At 34.8% G+C, this 19,050-nt stretch overlaps 1 protein-coding gene across 1 annotated transcript; it reads right to left on the bottom strand.

Moving 5' to 3' along the window:
* Window positions 1-1,780: 1,780 nt before the first annotated feature.
* Window positions 1,781-4,694, bottom strand: BO94DRAFT_567844 (putative MFS monosaccharide transporter; the record flags this gene model as incomplete). Its single annotated transcript, XM_025614653.1, has 7 exons — window positions 1,781-2,490; window positions 2,549-3,261; window positions 3,322-3,515; window positions 3,577-3,865; window positions 3,913-3,990; window positions 4,049-4,342; window positions 4,597-4,694. 7 exons carry the CDS (start codon window positions 4,692-4,694, stop codon window positions 2,096-2,098), a joined length of 2,061 nt encoding a protein of 686 aa, XP_025464700.1. The 3' UTR covers window positions 1,781-2,095.
* Window positions 4,695-19,050: the final 14,356 nt, after the last annotated feature.

The following is a 19,050-nucleotide window of genomic DNA, read 5'->3' as shown; positions in this document are numbered from 1 at the left end:
GGATGGGAAAGAGAAAGACAGACAGTCTTCCAAGACGGTTCCCTACTCAGAATGCAATACGGAGTGGAAGTGCAAATGGAGAGTTGGCCTGGACTTAACACGGAAAGCTCGGGCGCGTGGTCTAAAAGCATCCGCCCCGCTTGGACCACTCTCTGAAACCCCTACTCCGTATCGGCTTTGGTATAGATATGTTTTAGCACTTGTCAGCTAGAAGCATCGCCCCTTTACTTTCAATTCCTAGTATCTAGTACTTGGTTGAGTACGAGACTAACTATGATTGGACAAGGCTTCAAAAATCCTGCTCGACCTACCTGGTAACAAGATGTTCTACGGAGTAGGTGGTACGGAATTACTACTCTAAATGAAATGTTGTTGTCAGTGTCCTTCATTTGATCATTTTTCTATGTCCATGTAGTTATCCCATGCACATGATTAAGTGGTGGTTAATGGTGATAGGACACCGGTATCTTTCACGCCATAGTAGCCTAAGTCTGGTCGGGTGCCTTAGTAGTACTTAGTGCTATGAATGGTAGTAGGTCACCGAGCCGGCTTCGAAGTGACCTCTGGCTGGTTAGGAGCCCAACCCAGGTTTACAACAAAAAATCGGAGGTTCGAACCCTGTAGCCGTCAACAGCACCTGTAAAAGAAAGAAGACGAGTACTGTTTTCTAACTTCATATACAGTGTGTCACGGAAATAGAGATAGTATAGTATTATACTATCTCTATTTCCTTATAGCATAATTCCAACGCAGTAATCTTTCTTTACATCTATATTTATTATGTTTGTGCAGGCTTCTTGCTTGCTGGATTTTGAAGAATTTCTCCTACACAACAGCTTTACCATCACTCATGGAAGACCGGGCTGAGAGGAAATCCTGGTTCATACTGCCTTTGATACACGAGGGTAATATGTGTAACTAGGATTGTATTGATAGTCTGTCACGCAGCCACATTAGCCAACATACGTAGTTCTAGTAGTAGTTATTATGTTGAAGCAGACATATGTGGACTCTGAACAAGGAATATGTCACCCCCAAACCTGTTCAATCGAGAGAACAACTACTAGTATGTAAGAAGTCCTGAATCAAATTTGGGCCCTAAATAAGCGATCAAGTAACATCCGCCGGTTCTTGACATACCACCCAGGCCCGGGTAGCTGCGATTGATATGTTTTCCTCGCTCAGTTCAAGATCAGAGATATTGTTGTGCTTTTATATTCACTAGAATCTACTAAACTTGATGCTCCGGGCTTCGGATGTCACATGAAGTACTTAAGTCTGGGCCCTGTTCTGTCATATTCCAGTCCTCCATATACTGCCCCCTACTTTTATTTACCAGCCCTCGAGGAAAGATAGCTAGATGGAATACTTTCATCCCACGGGTGTAGGTGATCTATATATATATTCATTGGTGGCCTGGTGTTGTAGTGGTCATCACCTGGCAGGCACCGAAGAGACATCCGATGATTGGGCCCCCATCCATGTCTATAACAAGTGCAGCGGGTTTGAATCCCGCGGCGATCAGCTCTGTTTAGGGGACTACATTGGAGGAGGGGCGACTAGATTTATATTCAGTACTAGAGAGAAGATACTTACTATCTTAGTATAAGAATACATACAGAATAGATTTTATATATATATCTCTCCACGGATTTTATATGCCTATACAAGAGGATTGCCTGGCTATGATAGAGAGATCTAAGTATAATCTCTATGATTACCCATATAACGAAGGTACCGCTTGTATCTTAGTCGATTAGAAGTCTATGTATCCATCCAAACAATTAGGGAGGCACCATTAGACCATAGTAGAACAATCGTTATCATCATCACCATCACCATCATATATTCATATTACGCAAAGAAAGAAAAAAAATGAGTGAAAATGACCGGGACTTGAAGAGAGCTATTTCAGTGGGACCAGAGTTGGTGAAGATGTAACAACAAATCGATGAAACGAAAGAATACCATCCAGCTATTTAACAAGGTATACACAGGAAACAATGGGGTAGAAGCACGGGCAAAGTCGGCATAAAAACAAGAAGTTTATATATCTGCTACATCAGACTAAACCACAGCTGATGGCCCTATTCATTCATTCATTCTCCTCCTCTTGTCCAAGACGTCTATACTGGCCGCCCTGTCCCGGTAGTTCCGATCCCTTATCTCGAGTGATCATCTTCGAAATCCAACCACCGAAACCCTCGAGTCGATTTGTAGTATCCTCCCGGAAACCGGGCCTAGGAGGCTTAGTGTTGGCACTAGAACTTACATTTGGTGGGTCAATGTCCAATCCCGGGATAGCACTATCTGCCCCTAGATGGCCATACTGGCGTCTGATATCGAGCGAAGGCACAGGCGAGCCTGCGCTCATGAGGGAGCCCCGCTCTCCCTGAGTTGCCGGCGTCGGCATAGCAGTAGTCGCATCCCCAAAAAGCAGATTCATATCCTCCAAGCGGACTCCGCTCGTCTCTGGATATAGAAAGTAAACTAGGTGATATATATTAGACAAATTGTTAAACGTGGAAAACATAGAATCGAGTCTCACCAAGGACGAAGCTGCAGGCACAGAAAAAGGCATGCACGAGGTAAAGTCGCCACTTGATAGCGGCTTGGAGGACAGGCGTGACCTCTCCAACGAGCCAATTAAAAGCCCAGTTTGTGGCTGTACTGAGACTTGCCCCTTTCGCACGAATACTCAAAGGCAAAATTTCCGGAGGGTAGAGCCATGGAATGGGTCCCCACGACGCACCAAACGCAGCATTGTAGATCATAACAAGAATGACCGTGAGAGTCGGCGTGGCCACAACGTCGATATATATGAAATACGAAATCAACGAGAGAGAAACGATCATGGCAACTGCCCCAGAGAGTAGAATGGGCCGCCTTCCCCAGCGATCCACAAGATACCATGGAGGAACAGTAGACGCCAGATACGAGATCGCGTTGATCCCAGTCATCAGGATAGCATCACGGCCAGCCCATCCTGCTGATTCGAACACGAGAGGGGCGTAATACGAGATAACGTTGATACCGTTGAGCTGAGCCAGTGCCTGCGCTGACATGGCTATCAAGACACGTTTGTAGTAACGCTTGAACATGTCACTGTACGATCTTTCACCCTCTTGTCTCTGGAGAAGAACGTTCATCTTGATCTCTCTATACTCTTGCCTGGCTTTGTCATTGTGCAGGTCCCCACTTCCATAGAGATTTGCGATGACAACCATACCCTCTTCATCATAGTCATTGTCTAATAGCCATCTGGTCTTGCGTGAGCACAATGTAGGCGTTCTGTATCAAGCAGCTTGTGCACAAACTTACCTCGGCGACTCACAGATGATGAGGCTTCCCACGCCAAGGAGAGCTCCCATGATGCACTGGCACAGCAATGGTATGCGCCATGAGTAATTACTATCTATAAAGCTACAAAGATAGTCCACCCAGACACTGGCCGCGTATCCGGAGATATTTCCCGTAAACTCGATACATGCTAGTTTCCCGCGGCTATGCGGAGGCTTGTGGAGAAATGTCAGCAAGGGAGTAGAAGCGAAATTTAGCAAGGACAGTTGTAAATACCGAGATTTCAGACTGATAGACTGGTACAATCGTTGACAATGCTCCGACGCCCAAGCCGGCAACGATACGACCGGCCATCATCATAGGCAACCCCGTAGAAAAGGCCTGCAACGCGCCTCCTATGAAGAAAACTATGGAGCCATAAAGGATCGTTTTACGACGCCCTATCAAGTCGCCGATTCGGCCGACAAGTAAGGACGATATAAATGCCCCAACTTCGAGAATTGCAACCACAGTGCCTATTGCAGCTCGCGAGGGTTGGTTAAAGTAATCCTTGAAATACCAACCTCTAATATTTTGTCAGCAAAGTTTCTCGGGGTCAGCCGGGAGACACACGTTATGATTCCAGACATGACACCCTGGTCATAACCAAAAAGGAAAACGCCTAGAGACACGAACACGCTCGTAAAGTATCTACATCTCTTGTCAGTAGGGTTCTTAGGTAACATACGTCGAAGGGTAGAACCCTTACAGCAATGGTTTCCCAACCAAGCCATGTATCTGCGCGTTCTGCCGACTGTTCGGGGACATTATGATCGCTAGTAGGCGCTCTGCTCGTGAGATTTTCCGGGGCGGGGGACAAGGTATCTCAATCTTCTCACTGCCGTCTTCGCCAGTGACAGGCCTGTCTGGGTAACGAACACGCTTCTGGCTTTCAACCCGCACACTGGAATTTACTCGATCAGACCTCTCACGATCTAACGAGTTTATGAGACGGGTACGAAGAGGATCTTCGGCATCGGTAATCCGTTCAGCCAGGTCTCCACTGTTAGTCCAAATGAAATCTTCAGTCCCAGTGGAGTGAGTGGATAACAGAGAAGAGCGTCGACTGCTCCTCTCACTAGTAGATTCAACTGCCTTAGCAGATGAAGCCTGAGAACGAGAGTGTAAACTTTGCAAAGGTATGTTCGAGGAAGTATGGGCTGAAGGTGTTGTGGGAGGAATGTTGACGGTTGTGATGGGCTGCGATTGACAGCCCCCTTTCTTGGTCGATTATTAGCTTTTTTTCCTTTCTGCTACCACTCTTTCACGCGACCAGCATATGAGATCGCTACGAATAACAGCCAAGGAGAGCAGGTAATTTTCGTAAAGCTCCGCACAAGATCGAAGAGCGACATAAGAAGTAAGGCAATGCCTAATGACTCCGTTTGAAGGGATGGATCAGAAGGACAGCAATGCAGAGAAACCGCTGCAATAGGATGGAGGGTACACGCGCCAAAGCGGAGACAAGAGTGAGGTGAACCAACTATTCCCAAGGATGCAAGACGAGTGTAGAGAGCGGTGATGGCAGTGCTTCGGGGGGTGGCTCACGAGACAGACAGTCCTTGGCAGATCAGACGCAGGATGACGGTGTCCGGGGTTCAACAACCAAAAGGGATCGGGCGGAAGTCTCGAGGAAGGGCAGAAAGACAGGTTGACTGGCAATACACAGGACAAGAGGATTCATGGGCAGGGGGTTATTGGCTACTGTGAAGATAGGCATAATCAAGACTAATGGTTTTCCGGTGCGCTACGAAACAGGTGCCTGTCAAACAGTCAAAGACTACGTAAGTAATAATAATTATAGTTATTGGACTTACATGCCTGGGGTTCTGAGAGCCCCACAAACACTTAGTGGGTACGGGAATACCTGCTTAGTGTACCAAGTATCAGCACACTTCTGGCGAGGTGCGGTTAGTTAACCTATCTATATACTTCATGACTAATCTGGAGAACAGACGGAACGAAGACTGTATCCCAACACTGCCCCCTCGGACCGGCTGTTAGGAAGATATAGGCTAACGGGCTTATGACTCTATGCGGTTTGCCACGGTCTTGGGCTGACTAGACCCGGACTCGAACCTGCAACCTTTATGGTCCCGGTTTAGACATATCACGTGTGGGTGCTAAGTGGGGTAAATCTAGCTCCCGGGCTCATAACCTGTCGCATTCTTACCAGTACGCCAAAATGATATAGCGCTGGCCAACTGGAGAACAGACAGAACGAAGACTGTATCCCAACAACTTATAGGGCCCTTGTGCGATTATAATCGTGCAACCCTGTGTTCATCCAGTATTGCCGGCAGTAAGATTGCTAATCCGTTTTAAGAGTGCGAAGCGAGAGATGCAACTATCCTATATATAGAATAAATCTCTTAAAGTAGAGTAGCGTAATCGTGTTAACCATATATTGTGACCGTTTAAGATACTAAAAGATACTAAGTGGGGTTTATTTGTATTATATATATCAATATCAATTATAATGATTTTATAATTAGTTAACTAAAATGATATCGGTGTCAAACCCTAGGATCGCTTCTCCCTGTTCCTGTTAGCTTAGCTTCTATTCCAAGGCGTACCTTTGAACTGAATCGAGGTAAGTCAGGTCGATGACTATCTAAAGAGAACTGGTCCTGAACAGAAGAAGAGAAGTAAGGCCAGATAGTGCCGTGCAGCTATCCGTAAGTAAGTACAGATAAGTATTATTATTAAGCTTTACTAAATATATGATTACTTAAAGACAGTAGTATTGAGCATGAAGAACAGAACTAACTAAGTATATAAGAGAATGTTCTTATATCCTATTCTTTATCATGGTATCGCCATGATATGTTATATCGTTGATATGTTATATCATAGTATTATTATGTCCTATTATAGTACTGCCATGTCCTGTTGTAGCACTGCTATATTATAGCATGTTGGTGACATGTCTGTCATAGTCACGTGTTGTGTAACCGTCCCGGTTTGTAGGTTACTCAGATCAGGATTCTACTTGATAAGAGTCCTTGCCTTTCGGACATCGCCTTCTGCCTAATAAGTCTACCTTACTAGTTTGTTCAGCTAGCAGGGGTCCGTAACACCACTTTCCCTCTTTCAAGATTTCTTATCCCTAAGAAACATAAATTTGCAGTGCCTCTCTCCTGAGATGAGTGTTTGGTATTATTTTCTAAAACTTTTTGTTTAGATTATTGATTATGTTATCTAGTTCTTTTGTTTGTAAGAAGAGTCTTTACTGGTGGATTAAGGATAAAGATTTTCTTGTAGTTTTCTCTTACAAGTACTGTATTCGTCTTTATAAGGTTTGTATCAAATCTGAAAATTCTGATTATTATAGTAAGTGTGTTAAAACAAACAGTGTTTATTATAAAATACCTGACTCTTTCTTTTCTGACACTGAATGGAAGTGTTTAGTCAAGGCTTAAAATTCTATTAAAGAAGAGGAGGAAGTCATTCTGGCAAAGTTTTTTTAATTATAGAAATAAAAATAATTATTACAAAGATAAGCTGGCAATTTTATAGCTCGTGATATAAAGAAAATTAAGAAGCTGAAAGAGCTTGAGAAGTAAGAGCAGAAGAAATATAAAGTATAAGCAAGACTGCGTGATTAGTAAGCTATAATATTTAAGATTAAGACTAGTACTGTTATAGATAGTGTTAAACTAGCCGCCGCGTCCGAGCTTGATCTTAATTTATCCTAACTTGTTAGCTCCCCTTCTTTCTGGGCGAACTTCGACTTGTCTACTAGTAATACTGTTTTATAAGCTAGTAATAGCCTGTTAAATTCTTAATAGATTTTTATGTATTTTCTGAAATATCATATTCTACTTATTTTACCAGATACTTTGACCTGTCACTAATCTTCTTATAGTCTAGGATCTTTTTAACTTTATATTCTTTCTCTATATTATTATTAATCTTTATATTTTCTATAATTCTAGTATTCTTTAGTACAGGTTCCAACAATGAGATATAAAACACTGGATAAATTTTATTTATCAACTTTAGTAACCTTAACTTATAGTTGACCGGTCTTTTTTTATCTTTAATAATAAATAGTCCTAGCTTATAATGATCAAGCTTCTGACTTGATTATTTTATCTTGATATTTTTACAGAATAAGAACACTTTCTCCTCTCTTTTTAGATCAGGTTTCTTTTTATATTTATAATTATAATATATCTTACTACACAAGTTTATAAACTTAATATCTCAGGATAACTATAAGTATATGTTTCCTGTAAATATAATAATATTCTTAATTATATTAATAACTTACTATTTTTTTAATGGCGTTTCCAGAAACCTTAAGTAATAACTGTAATTAGTATAAAACAGTGATACTCTAATAATTAAGTAACTAGTATTATTATATAAAAACTGTATTATTAGTAATAAATTTATTTAATTATTCTGCTAGTAGTTCACGTAGTGTTTTAAATATTATTTAATTATTTAATTAACCCTTTTTATTTGCTCATTCATTTGCAGGTAATAAGTTATTATTATTTATTTTTTAATTTTTATAAGATCTGCAAGTGATCTTTAGAACTTTAAGATAAATAATTTATCTTAATTTAATATAATATACTTTAGCATTGTTACAGACCCCTGCTAGCTGAACGAACTAGTAAGGCGGACACGTTAGGCAGAAGGCCACGTCCGGAGAGCAAGGACTCTTATCGAGTAGAATCCTGATCGGAGCAGCCTACAAACCGGGACGGTTACACAACACGTGACCACGACGGACATGTCACTGACACGCTATAACATGGCAGCGCTATAACAGGACATGGCAGTGCTATGACAGGACATGGCAGTGCTATGACATAACATATCGGCGACATGATATATCATGGCGACGCCATGATGAAGGATAGGATATAAGGACACTCTTTCATGTACTTAGCTAGTTCTGTTCTTTGTGCTCAATTCAAATTATCTTTAAGTAACCTATGTTTTGGTAGAGCTTAGCGACAACACTCATCTGTACTTACTTACGGATAGCTGCACGGCACTATCTGGCCTTACTTCTCTTTTTCTGTTCAAGATCAAGTCATCTTTAGATAGTTAACAGCCTGACTATCTTTGATTCAGTTTACAAGGTACGTATCGGAACGGGAGCTAAGCTAACAGGAACAGGGAGAAGTGATCCTAGGATTTGATATATTGAGTACCAGTCAGTACAAGTATTACCCAGTGACAACCAGTCATTATGTTAACTATATTGAATATATTGCGAGCGCCTCAGCAGCAGGGCCCGATAACCAAGGAACTGATGGATATGGTTGGTCAGCTACAAGAAAGCATCACGGCCTTAAAACAAAAGAACTAGTTACTTGAAGGTCGCTTATCAGTTAAATCTGTTAAGGTCCGACTACCCGAGCCATTTGACAGCAAACAAGCGAAGCTCAGGGCTTTCTTGACCCAGTTGGACTTGTACCTCAACATGAATAAGAAAAAGCTTAAGAATAAAGAGGATAAGATCTTTTTCATGTTTACATATCTTATCAGAGTGGTATTTGATTAGTTTAAACCATACATCCGCGAGTAATAAGAAAAGTTAGTAAGTAATCAGAATAATAATATAAAATGATTTTTTATTAGTTATGCCAGATTTAAACAGCGTCTTAAACAGATATTCAGAGATATTAATACAGTATGGAATACTAAGTAAAAGTTATAATAACTTAAGCAGATAGGATTAGTATTTACATATGCTTCGGAGTTTCAACAAGTTATTAGTTATCTAGACTAGGATAATAATACTTATATCTTATAATTTAAAGAAGGACTTAAGATAAAGATCTAAGAGAAGATTATTTAGTAAGAACAACCAGATACCTTGGTTAAAATGATTAAAGCAGTAATAAAGATTGATAATAAGCTGTATAACTTTAACATGAAACAATGAGAGGGTTAGTGAATCAGCGGGTCTATATCTCAACGCAATAACTAGCCAGGTTACTAAGCCAATAATGGAAGGTCAGCACAACCTAGGAGCTTGGAATACAAAGATCCTTACGGGCTGAAGCCTATGGAGCTAGATACAGCACAGCATTAGACTCAAGAGACTCGAGTATCTAAGAAGAAACTTGAACAATGTAAAAGAGACTGCTTGTACTTCAGCTGCGGTAAAGTAGATCATTAGTTAAAGAACTATAGTCAGAAATAGTAACAGCCTCAGAAATAATTGAGGGCTACATATCAAGATTAAGGCAGAGAAGTCTATAATATTATTATTATTTAATACAAGGTTTAAATGGATTCCGCGACGCAGATACCAGATAATAAAAAGTTACATATTATTCAGTATGGTCAGCTATCAGAGAACAGAACACACTATAATTAGTTAAGATAATAGGCCACACCGGATGAGTTAACAGTACTATCTAGTTAATAAAAAGATTGATGATTATTTATACCATTAGTTTGGACTACAGAAGTCAATAATAATAATTATAAACCAGTTTTAAGAAATGACTACTCCAGTATAGTTTGAGATAAAGATAAACTATTAGATAAAGAGTATAGTACACTGCTTAAAAACCTTGAACCTAGTAAGAAGAGACTTAGTGAGATATCTGATATCCCTAAAAAACCTCTATCAAAAATTAGTAAACTCTGTCCATTGTAGTGAGATAAGGATAAGGAGAATCAGAAGAATAATTAAGAGAATATTACTTACTGATTAAACTGTATCTTGAAAGAGATCTTAAAGAATCTAGCATGATTCTGCCCAGAGCTTAAGATAATCATGCAGTATTGTCTATATTAGGATTTAAAATATTAGAAATTATAGAATAAGACTTGGAAACAATATTTACAGAGATGTTCTTATTATTGGGAAGTTTGTTTAATATATAGACAAGATAATATGGACTATTATTATTAGCTATCAGAGATTAATTAAAAGATAAATATTATAGGAACGGAGTCTTAATGCGATAAACCATGTCTGTATATTTATTTTAAAGAAAGTAGAGATTATTAAAGATATAATAAACTTCCTTGGCTTGTGTGTTACACGAACACATACTTAATATATCATGATTAAAAATATATCACTAACTACTAATCTAGAATACTGGAAATGATTAGGACTAAGATAAGTCACTGTCTATATAATATCTTTAAATATGTGTGTAAAGGATACCAGAGATACTCTTATCATAGATTAATATATTAATTAGCATGTTTTGATAATCAGTATATGATATACTATATAATAAAGATAGAAGGCTTGAGATTTCTAAGAAAATACTTACAGTAGTTAGAACCTAACTAGCCGGAACAGTAGTTAATAATCACAGAGTCAGGGCCATATCTGAAGATCTAAACAGTTATATTAGATTAATTAATCTAAGTATTAATAGATTCTGGAATGACTAGGAACTTTATGAACCCATAATTTATATAACAGCTTAAGATACTCAGACAATAGAAAGAAGAACCTGAATCAATTACAGGACTAAACAGAGAGAATTTGAGAACTCTTATATTAATAATCAAGTCAGGATTAGTATCTATAACTGTAAAGAGTCATTATAAATATATAGATTTTGACATGATATCTTTAGAATAGTATAATATTATGTTAGAGATTTTATAATTCAGGAATCATAACTTACAGATTAATTAGAAGACTAAGGGTCTCTAATTCATAAATTGTGATTATCTAAGATGATACCAGTAAGGACCAGGTATGGGGTCTAGATCTGTACAGTCCACTACTTAGTATAGAGCTAAAGCAAGGATTAAGTAATCTAGCAAGAGAAGGTTAAGATTGTTATGAAAGCTTAACATGCCAGATATTAGAGATAACTTAGAGGAAAATAGCATTTCAAGTATAGTTGTATAAGTAATAGCAGTAACCAAGCCATCATAGAGAGATTAGCTCATGGAATTATCAGGATGGGTATTGACAATAATAGATAAGTATTAAGAGTACAGCATTAACAGCTCTAATATAAAGATCAAGATAATTATCCAGGAACTAAAAGATTTATGGGAACTTCTAGCTGCGGTCAAGAGTAATATACAGATTTTATCATAGTATAAGCAATTCAAGAACTTGTTTAAGTAGTTAGAGCAACCTGAATTACCTTAGCATAGAAAGTATAATCATATTATTTTTATAGAGGAAGAAAAGTTATTAATATATAGAAAGATTTATCTGATATCTGAAAAGAAATCGCAGGTACTATAAGAATATATTAATAACCAGCTAGTTAAGGATAATATCAGGCCTTTAAAGTTATTAGCAGGATATGAAGTCTTATTTATACTAAAAAAGAACAGTAATTTACAGCTATATATAGATTATCAGCCACTGAATATTATTATAATCAAGGATTAACACCCGTTATCTTTGATTTCAGAAATCCAAGATAAGATATGAGAAATAAAATGATTTATTAAACTCAATATTACAGATATATATTATTGTATATATATCATAGAAGGTGAAGAATGGAAGACTGCGTTCAGAATAAAGTATAGATACTTTAAGTATTTGATTATACTATTTAAGCTTACTAACACACCAGCGTCATTTTAGCGATATATTAATAAAGTTCTTAGAAAATATCTTGATAGATTTGTAATTGCTTATTTAAATAATATATTAATCTTCTTAAAGACTGAGAAAGAATATATAAAATATATAAGACTAGTTCTGTATAAATTATGCCTATATCAGTTATAATACAAGCTGAAGAAGTGTGAATTTTATATATAGAAGATAGAGTTCCTGGAATATTGGATATTTATAGAGAAAATCTATACTGAGTGAGTAAAAGTGTAAGCTATACAGGATTAGTCTTAATCTAGGAATCTAAAAGAATTATAGTAGTTTATTAGATTAGTTAATTATTATTAATGATTTATAGACAGATACACTATCTACATAATACTACTCTTTAAGTTTATAAAGAAGTTAAAGAAGTATTAGTAGAAAGAACCATAACAGAACGCGTTTGAAGATATTAAGTAATGACTTATTATATTACTAGTACTGGTATAGCATGATCTAGAGAAAGAAACAATCATTGAAACTAATATATTGGACTATACTGTTAATATGCGTATGACGCAACCTAGAGAAGATAAAAAGCCAAGACTGATTATATTTTACTTAAGAAAGTTAGTTTAAGCAGAACTTAACTATGACATTCATAATAAGGAATTATTAATTATAATAGTAATGTTTAAACAGTGAAGAGTCTATCTTAAAGAAGTAAAGTACACTGTTATTGTAAAAACAGACCATAAGAACTTAACCTACTTTATAATAATCAAAGAATTGACCCGAAGGCAGGCACGATGGGCTGAGATTCTGTCATAATATGATTTCAGAATTATATACTGTAAGAAAGTAGAGAATAAATATACAGATATACTAAACCGCAGGCCAGACTATGAATTAAGTAAAAAGACTATTGAACTGGCCATTTTGAAGCAAAACACGGATGGGTTAATCAGCTATAATAAGATTAATCTAGCAGCAATATTGGAAATAGATAATAACCTAACTAAGTAATTAGCTGAAGGCATGAAAAATGATAAAACACTCCAGAAAATAAGTAAGGACTTATTAGATAAGATTATCATTAACAAAGAAGGACTAGCATACTTTTATGGATTAATCTTTATACTAACTGCGATGAGGACAGAGATTGTAGCTAGACATTATAATAAACCGCTTAAGGATCACTTAAGAGTAGAAAAGATGATTGAACTAATTATAAGGAATTACTATATTCCGAACCTTAGATAGAAAGTATATGATTATATTAGATAATATAAGACTTATATTAGAGACAAGTTTACAAGACATTAATCCTACAGATAAATACAAGTACAGGAGGCGCCACAACGGTTATAAAAATAGATAATAATTGATTTTATTGGTTTACTACCAGAATTGGAGAGGTTTAATATTATCACAATCATCACCGATCGCCTCACTAAATATATCTATCTTATACTAAATAAGACAATAATAACAGTAATACAGATGATAGAACTGTTTCTAGGAAATATTGTTACACACTATAGAATATTAAAGTATATCATATCAGATCAAGATAAGTTATTTATCTTAAAGTTCTGGAGATCACTCGCAGATCTTATGGGAATAAAAGAATAAATAATAATGGCTTACCACCCGCAGATAAATGGATAAATAGAAAGGGTTAATCAAATAATTAAGCAATATCTAAAGTATTACGTGAACTACCAGCAGGATAATTAGATAAATCTGTTACCAATGGTACAGTTCTCATACAATAATGCCAGTCACTTAATCATTGGAGTTTCATTATTTTATACTAATTACAGATATTACCTGAGGTTTCTGGAAACATTATTAGAGAGGTAACAAGTTACTGATATAGCTGAGAATATTGTTATATTCATAGAAAACATATATCTATAGTTGTCTCAAGATATTGAGTTCATGAACTTACGCAGCAAGATATACTACAATCATAAACACGGGAGGAAGCCTGACCTTAAAAAAAGGAAGAAGGTGTTCTTACTCTGTAGAAACATCAAGATAAAATAATCAAGTCAGAAGCTTAATCATCACAAGCTAGGACTATTTGTTATTGAAGATAAGAAGAGACTGGTTAATTACAAGTTAAGGTTGCTAAAATTAATAAGCAAAATTTACCCAGTGTTTCATATCTTATTATTGGAACCTGTACCAAAGAATGCTAGAATCGCAGAAAATGTGGAGATTGACAATAATATAGAGGAAGAATACGAAGTTGAAAAGATCCTGGATCATAAGAAGATTAGTGACAGATTGAAGTATTTAGTAAAATAGATAGGGTATGATATCTCAGAGAACATGTGGGAACCTATTGAGAATTTGACGGGCTGTTATCAGTTTATGAAACAGTATTATTAGCAGGCAAGTTGAAGTTCGCCCAGAAAGAAGGAGAGCCAATAAGTTGAGACAAACTAAGATCAAGCTCGGACATGGCGGCTAGCTCAACACCACCCGCGATGGTACTAGCCTCGGCCTCGGATATTGTAGCTTATTGATTGCGCAGCCTCGCTTGCGTCTCATATTCTCTTTATTCTTACTTTTCAAGCTTCTCCAGCTCTTCGATTTTCTTTATATCACAAGTTATGAAATCGCCAGCTTGTTTTTACAACAGCCGTTTTTGTTTCCGCAACCGAAGAAGTTTCGCCAGAATGACTTCTTCCTCTTCTTCAATAGAATTTTAAGCCTTGACTAAACGCTTCCACTCAGTATCAGAGAAGGAAGGATCAGGCATTTTGTAACAAACGCCGTTTGTTTTAACATACTTACTATAATAATCAGAATTTTCGGATTTGACGCAAACCTTGTAAAGGCGAATGCAGCGCTTGCAAGGGAAAACTGTAAGGAAACCTTCATTCTTAATCTGCTGATAAAGGCTCTTCTTGTAAACGGAAGAACTAGACAACATGGTCAACAATCCGAATAAAGTTTTAGAAAATGATACCAGATACTTACCTCAAGAGAGAGGCACTGCAGATTTATGTTCCTTAGAGACAAGAAACCTTGAAAGAGGGAGAGTGGTGTTACAGACCCCTGCTAGCTGAACGAACTAGTAAGGCGGACACGTTAGGCAGAAGGCCACGTCCGGAGAGCAAGGACTCTTATCAAGTAGAATCCCGATCGGAGCAGCCTATAAACCGGGACGGTTACACAACACGTGACCACGACGGACATGTCACTGACATGCTATAACATGGCAGCGCTACGACAGGACATGGCAGTGCTACGACAGGACATGGCAGCGCTACGACATAACATATCGGCGACATGACATATCATGGCGACGCCATGATGAAGGATAGGATATAAGGACACTCTTTCATGTACTTAGCTAGTTCTGTTCTTCGTGCTCAATTCAAATTGTCTTTAAGTAACCTACATTTTGGTAGAGCTTAATGACAACACTCGTCCGCACTTACTTACGGATAGCTGCGCGGCACTATCTGGCCTTACTTCTCTTCTTCTGTTCAAGATCAAGTCACCTTTAGATAGTCAACAGCCTGACTACCTTTGATTCAGTTCACAAGGTACGTATCGGAACGGGAGCTAAGCTAACAGGAACAGGGAGAAGCGATCCTAGGGTTTGACAAGCATCTCATGATATATAATAATATTTTTTAAAAATAGTTCTACTATCTGTATTACTGTCATTATTATCTTACTTAGTATAAGATAGATATATTTAGTAAGGCGATTAGTAATGACTGTAATAATATTAAATCTTTTTGATTCTAGTAATAGATTAATAAAATTAATTATTATTTATTTTTATAACTGTTGTGGTACCTTCTGTACTTGTATTTATTTATAGGGTTAGTATCTTGCAGGCTTATTCTTAATATAAGTCTTGTATTATCTAATATAATCATATATTTTCTGTTTAAGATTCAGGATATAATAGTTTCTCGTGATTAGTTTAATTATCTTTTCTACTTTTAAGTAGTTCTTAAGCGGTTTGTCATGGTGTCTAGCCACAATCTTTATTCTTATTATAATTAATATAAAGATTAATCCATGAAAATAGACTAGTCTATTTTTATTAATGGTGATCTTGTCTGGTAAGTCCTTACTTATTTCTTAAAATATTTTATTATTTTTTATACTGTTAGTTAATTATCTGGTTAGATTATTATCTATTTTTAATATTACTGCTAGATTGGTCTTATTATAGCTGATTAACCCATCCGTGTTCTGCTTCAGGATGGCCGGTTTAATAGTCTTTTTATTTAATTTATAGTCTGGTCTACAGTTTAGTATATTTATATATTTATTCTCTACTTTTTTACAGTATATAATTCTAAAGTTATATTATAATAGAATCTTAGCCCATCGTGCCTGCCTTCTAGTCAACTTTTTGATTATTATAAAGTAGGTTAAGTTCTTATGGTCTGTCTTTATAATAATAGTGTGCTTTATCTTTTTAAGGTAGACTCTTTACTATTTAAATATTACTACTATAACTAGTAATTTCTTGTTATAAATATCATAGTTAAGTTCTGCCTGAACCAACTTTCTTAAATAAAATATAATCAGTCTCAGCTTTCTGTCTTCTCCGGGTTATGTTATATATATATTAATAGTATAATCTGATATATCAGTCTTAATGATTATTTTTTTTTCTAGATCATGCTGTATAAGTATTAATAATATAATAAATCACTGCTTAATATCTTTAAATATGCTTTACTGTGGTTCTTTTTACTAGTACTTCTTCAACTTTTTTATAAGCTTGAAGAATAATATTATATAGATAGTATATCCATCCATAAATTATTAATAATAGTTAACTAATCTGATAAACTACTGTAGTTTTTTCAGATTCTTAGATTAAGACTAATCCTGTATAACTTATACTTTAGCTTACTTAGTATAGATTCTCTCTGTAGATATCTAGTATTCTAGAAACTTTGTTTTTTATATATAGAATTTATACTTCTTTAGCTTATATTATAACTAATATAGGCATAGTTTATATAGAATTAGTCTTATATATCTCACATATTCTTTCTCAGTCTTTAAGAAGATTAATATATTATTTAAATAAATAATTATAAACCTATCAAGATATTCTCCAAGAATCTTATTAATATATTATTAAAATGATGCTGGTGTATTAATAAGCTTAAATAACATAATCAAGTACTTAAAGTATCTGTACTTTATTCTAAATATGGTTTTTTATTTTTTATCTTCTATAATATATATATAATAATATATATTTATAATATTAAGTTTAGTAAATCACTTTATTTCTTATATCTTATCTTGGATTTCCAAAATCAAAGATAACGAGTGTTAATCCTTGATCATAATAATATTTAGTGGCTAATAATCCATGTATAGCTGTAAATTACTATCCTTTTTTAGTATAAATAAGACTCTATATCCTGCTAGTGATTTTGAAGGCCTGATATTATCTTTAGCCAGTTATTTATTAATATATTCTTATAATATCTGTAATTCTTTCTTAAATATTAAATAAATTTTTCTGTATACCGGTGACTTTTCTTTCTTTATAAGGATAATATGGTCATATTTTTTATGCTAAGATAATTCAGATTATTCTGACTGCTTGAACAAATCCTTAAATCTCTCATACTATAATGGGATCTGTGTATTACTCTTAATTATAGCTAGAAGTTTTTATAAATCTTTTATTTCTTAGATAGTTATCTTAATCTCTATATTAGTACTGTTAGTACTATACTCTCAGTACTTATTTATTATTATTAATATCTATTTTAATAATTCTATAAATTAATTTCTTTATAATAGCTTGATTACTGTTATTACTTGTATGACTATACTTGAAGTATTATTTTTTTTTAAGTTATCTTTAATACCTGGTGTGTTAGGCTTTTATAGCGTTCTTAACTTCTTTTTAATAAGTTATTTAGTCTTCGCTTCAGCTTCTTATTATATAATAGGCTGTATAGATCTAGATTCTATATCTAGTCCTTGCTGGTATTATCTTAGGTAATCATAATTCATGAATTAAAGATTCTCAGTCTTTTAATTAATCTGTGGATTATAATTCCTGAATTATAGAATCTTTAATATAATATTATACTATTTTAAAGATATTATATTAAAGTTTATATACTTATAGTGATCCTTTATAGTTATAAATATAGTTCTTAACTTAACTATTAATACAAGAGTTTTTAAATTCTCTCTGTTTAATTCTATAATTAGTTCAGATTCTGCTTTTTATTATCTAAGTATCTTAAGCTATTATATGAATCATGGATTTATAAAGTTTTTAATTACTTCAGAATTTATCAATACTTGGGTTAGTTAATTTAATATAATTACTTAGATTTTTAGATGTGGCCCTGACTCTATAATTATTAATTATTATTCTGATTAATTAGGTGTTAACTATCATAAATATCTTCTTAAAAATCTTAAGCCTTCTATCTTTACTGTATAGTATATTATATACTAATCATTAAAACATGTTAGCTAATATATTGATCTATAGTAAGAATATCTCTGGTACTCTTTACACGCATAATCAAAGATAGAGTATAAACAGTGACTTATCTTAGTCTTAATTACTTCCAGTATCTTAGATTAATAATTAATAATATATTTTTAATTATAATATATTAAGCATATATTCATGTAATATATAAGCCAAAAAAATTCATTATATTTTTAATAATCTCTACTTTCTTTAAAATAAATATATAGATATAGTTTATTATATTAAGACTCTGTTCCAATAACATTTATCTTCTAATTAATCTTTAATAACTAATAATAATAGTCTATGTTATCTTGTCTATATGTTAAGCAAACTTTTAGATAATAAGAATATCTTTATAGATATTATTTTCAAGTCTTATTTCATGATTTTCAACATTCTAAATTCCAATGTAAGCAATGCTGCATAATTATTTTAAGCTCTAGACAGAATTATGTTAGATTCTTTAAGATCTTTTTCAAGATACAGTCTAACTAATAAACAATATTTTCTTGATCATTCTTCTAGTTCTTCTTATCCTTATCTTACTGTGATAAACAAGATTTACTAATTTTTAATAAAGGTTTTTTCAGAGTATCAGGTATCTTACTGAATCTCTTCTTACTAGATTTAAAATCTTTAAATAGTATATTATATTCTTTATTTAAAGATTCATCTTCATTCCAAACTA

Source organism: Aspergillus sclerotioniger (assembly GCF_003184525.1).
Source record: "Aspergillus sclerotioniger CBS 115572 chromosome Unknown BO94scaffold_24, whole genome shotgun sequence".
Lineage (NCBI taxonomy): Eukaryota > Fungi > Ascomycota > Eurotiomycetes > Eurotiales > Aspergillaceae > Aspergillus > Aspergillus sclerotioniger.
The sequence above is the reverse complement of the archived record's forward strand: the minus strand, read 5'-3'. Positions and strand labels throughout refer to the sequence as shown.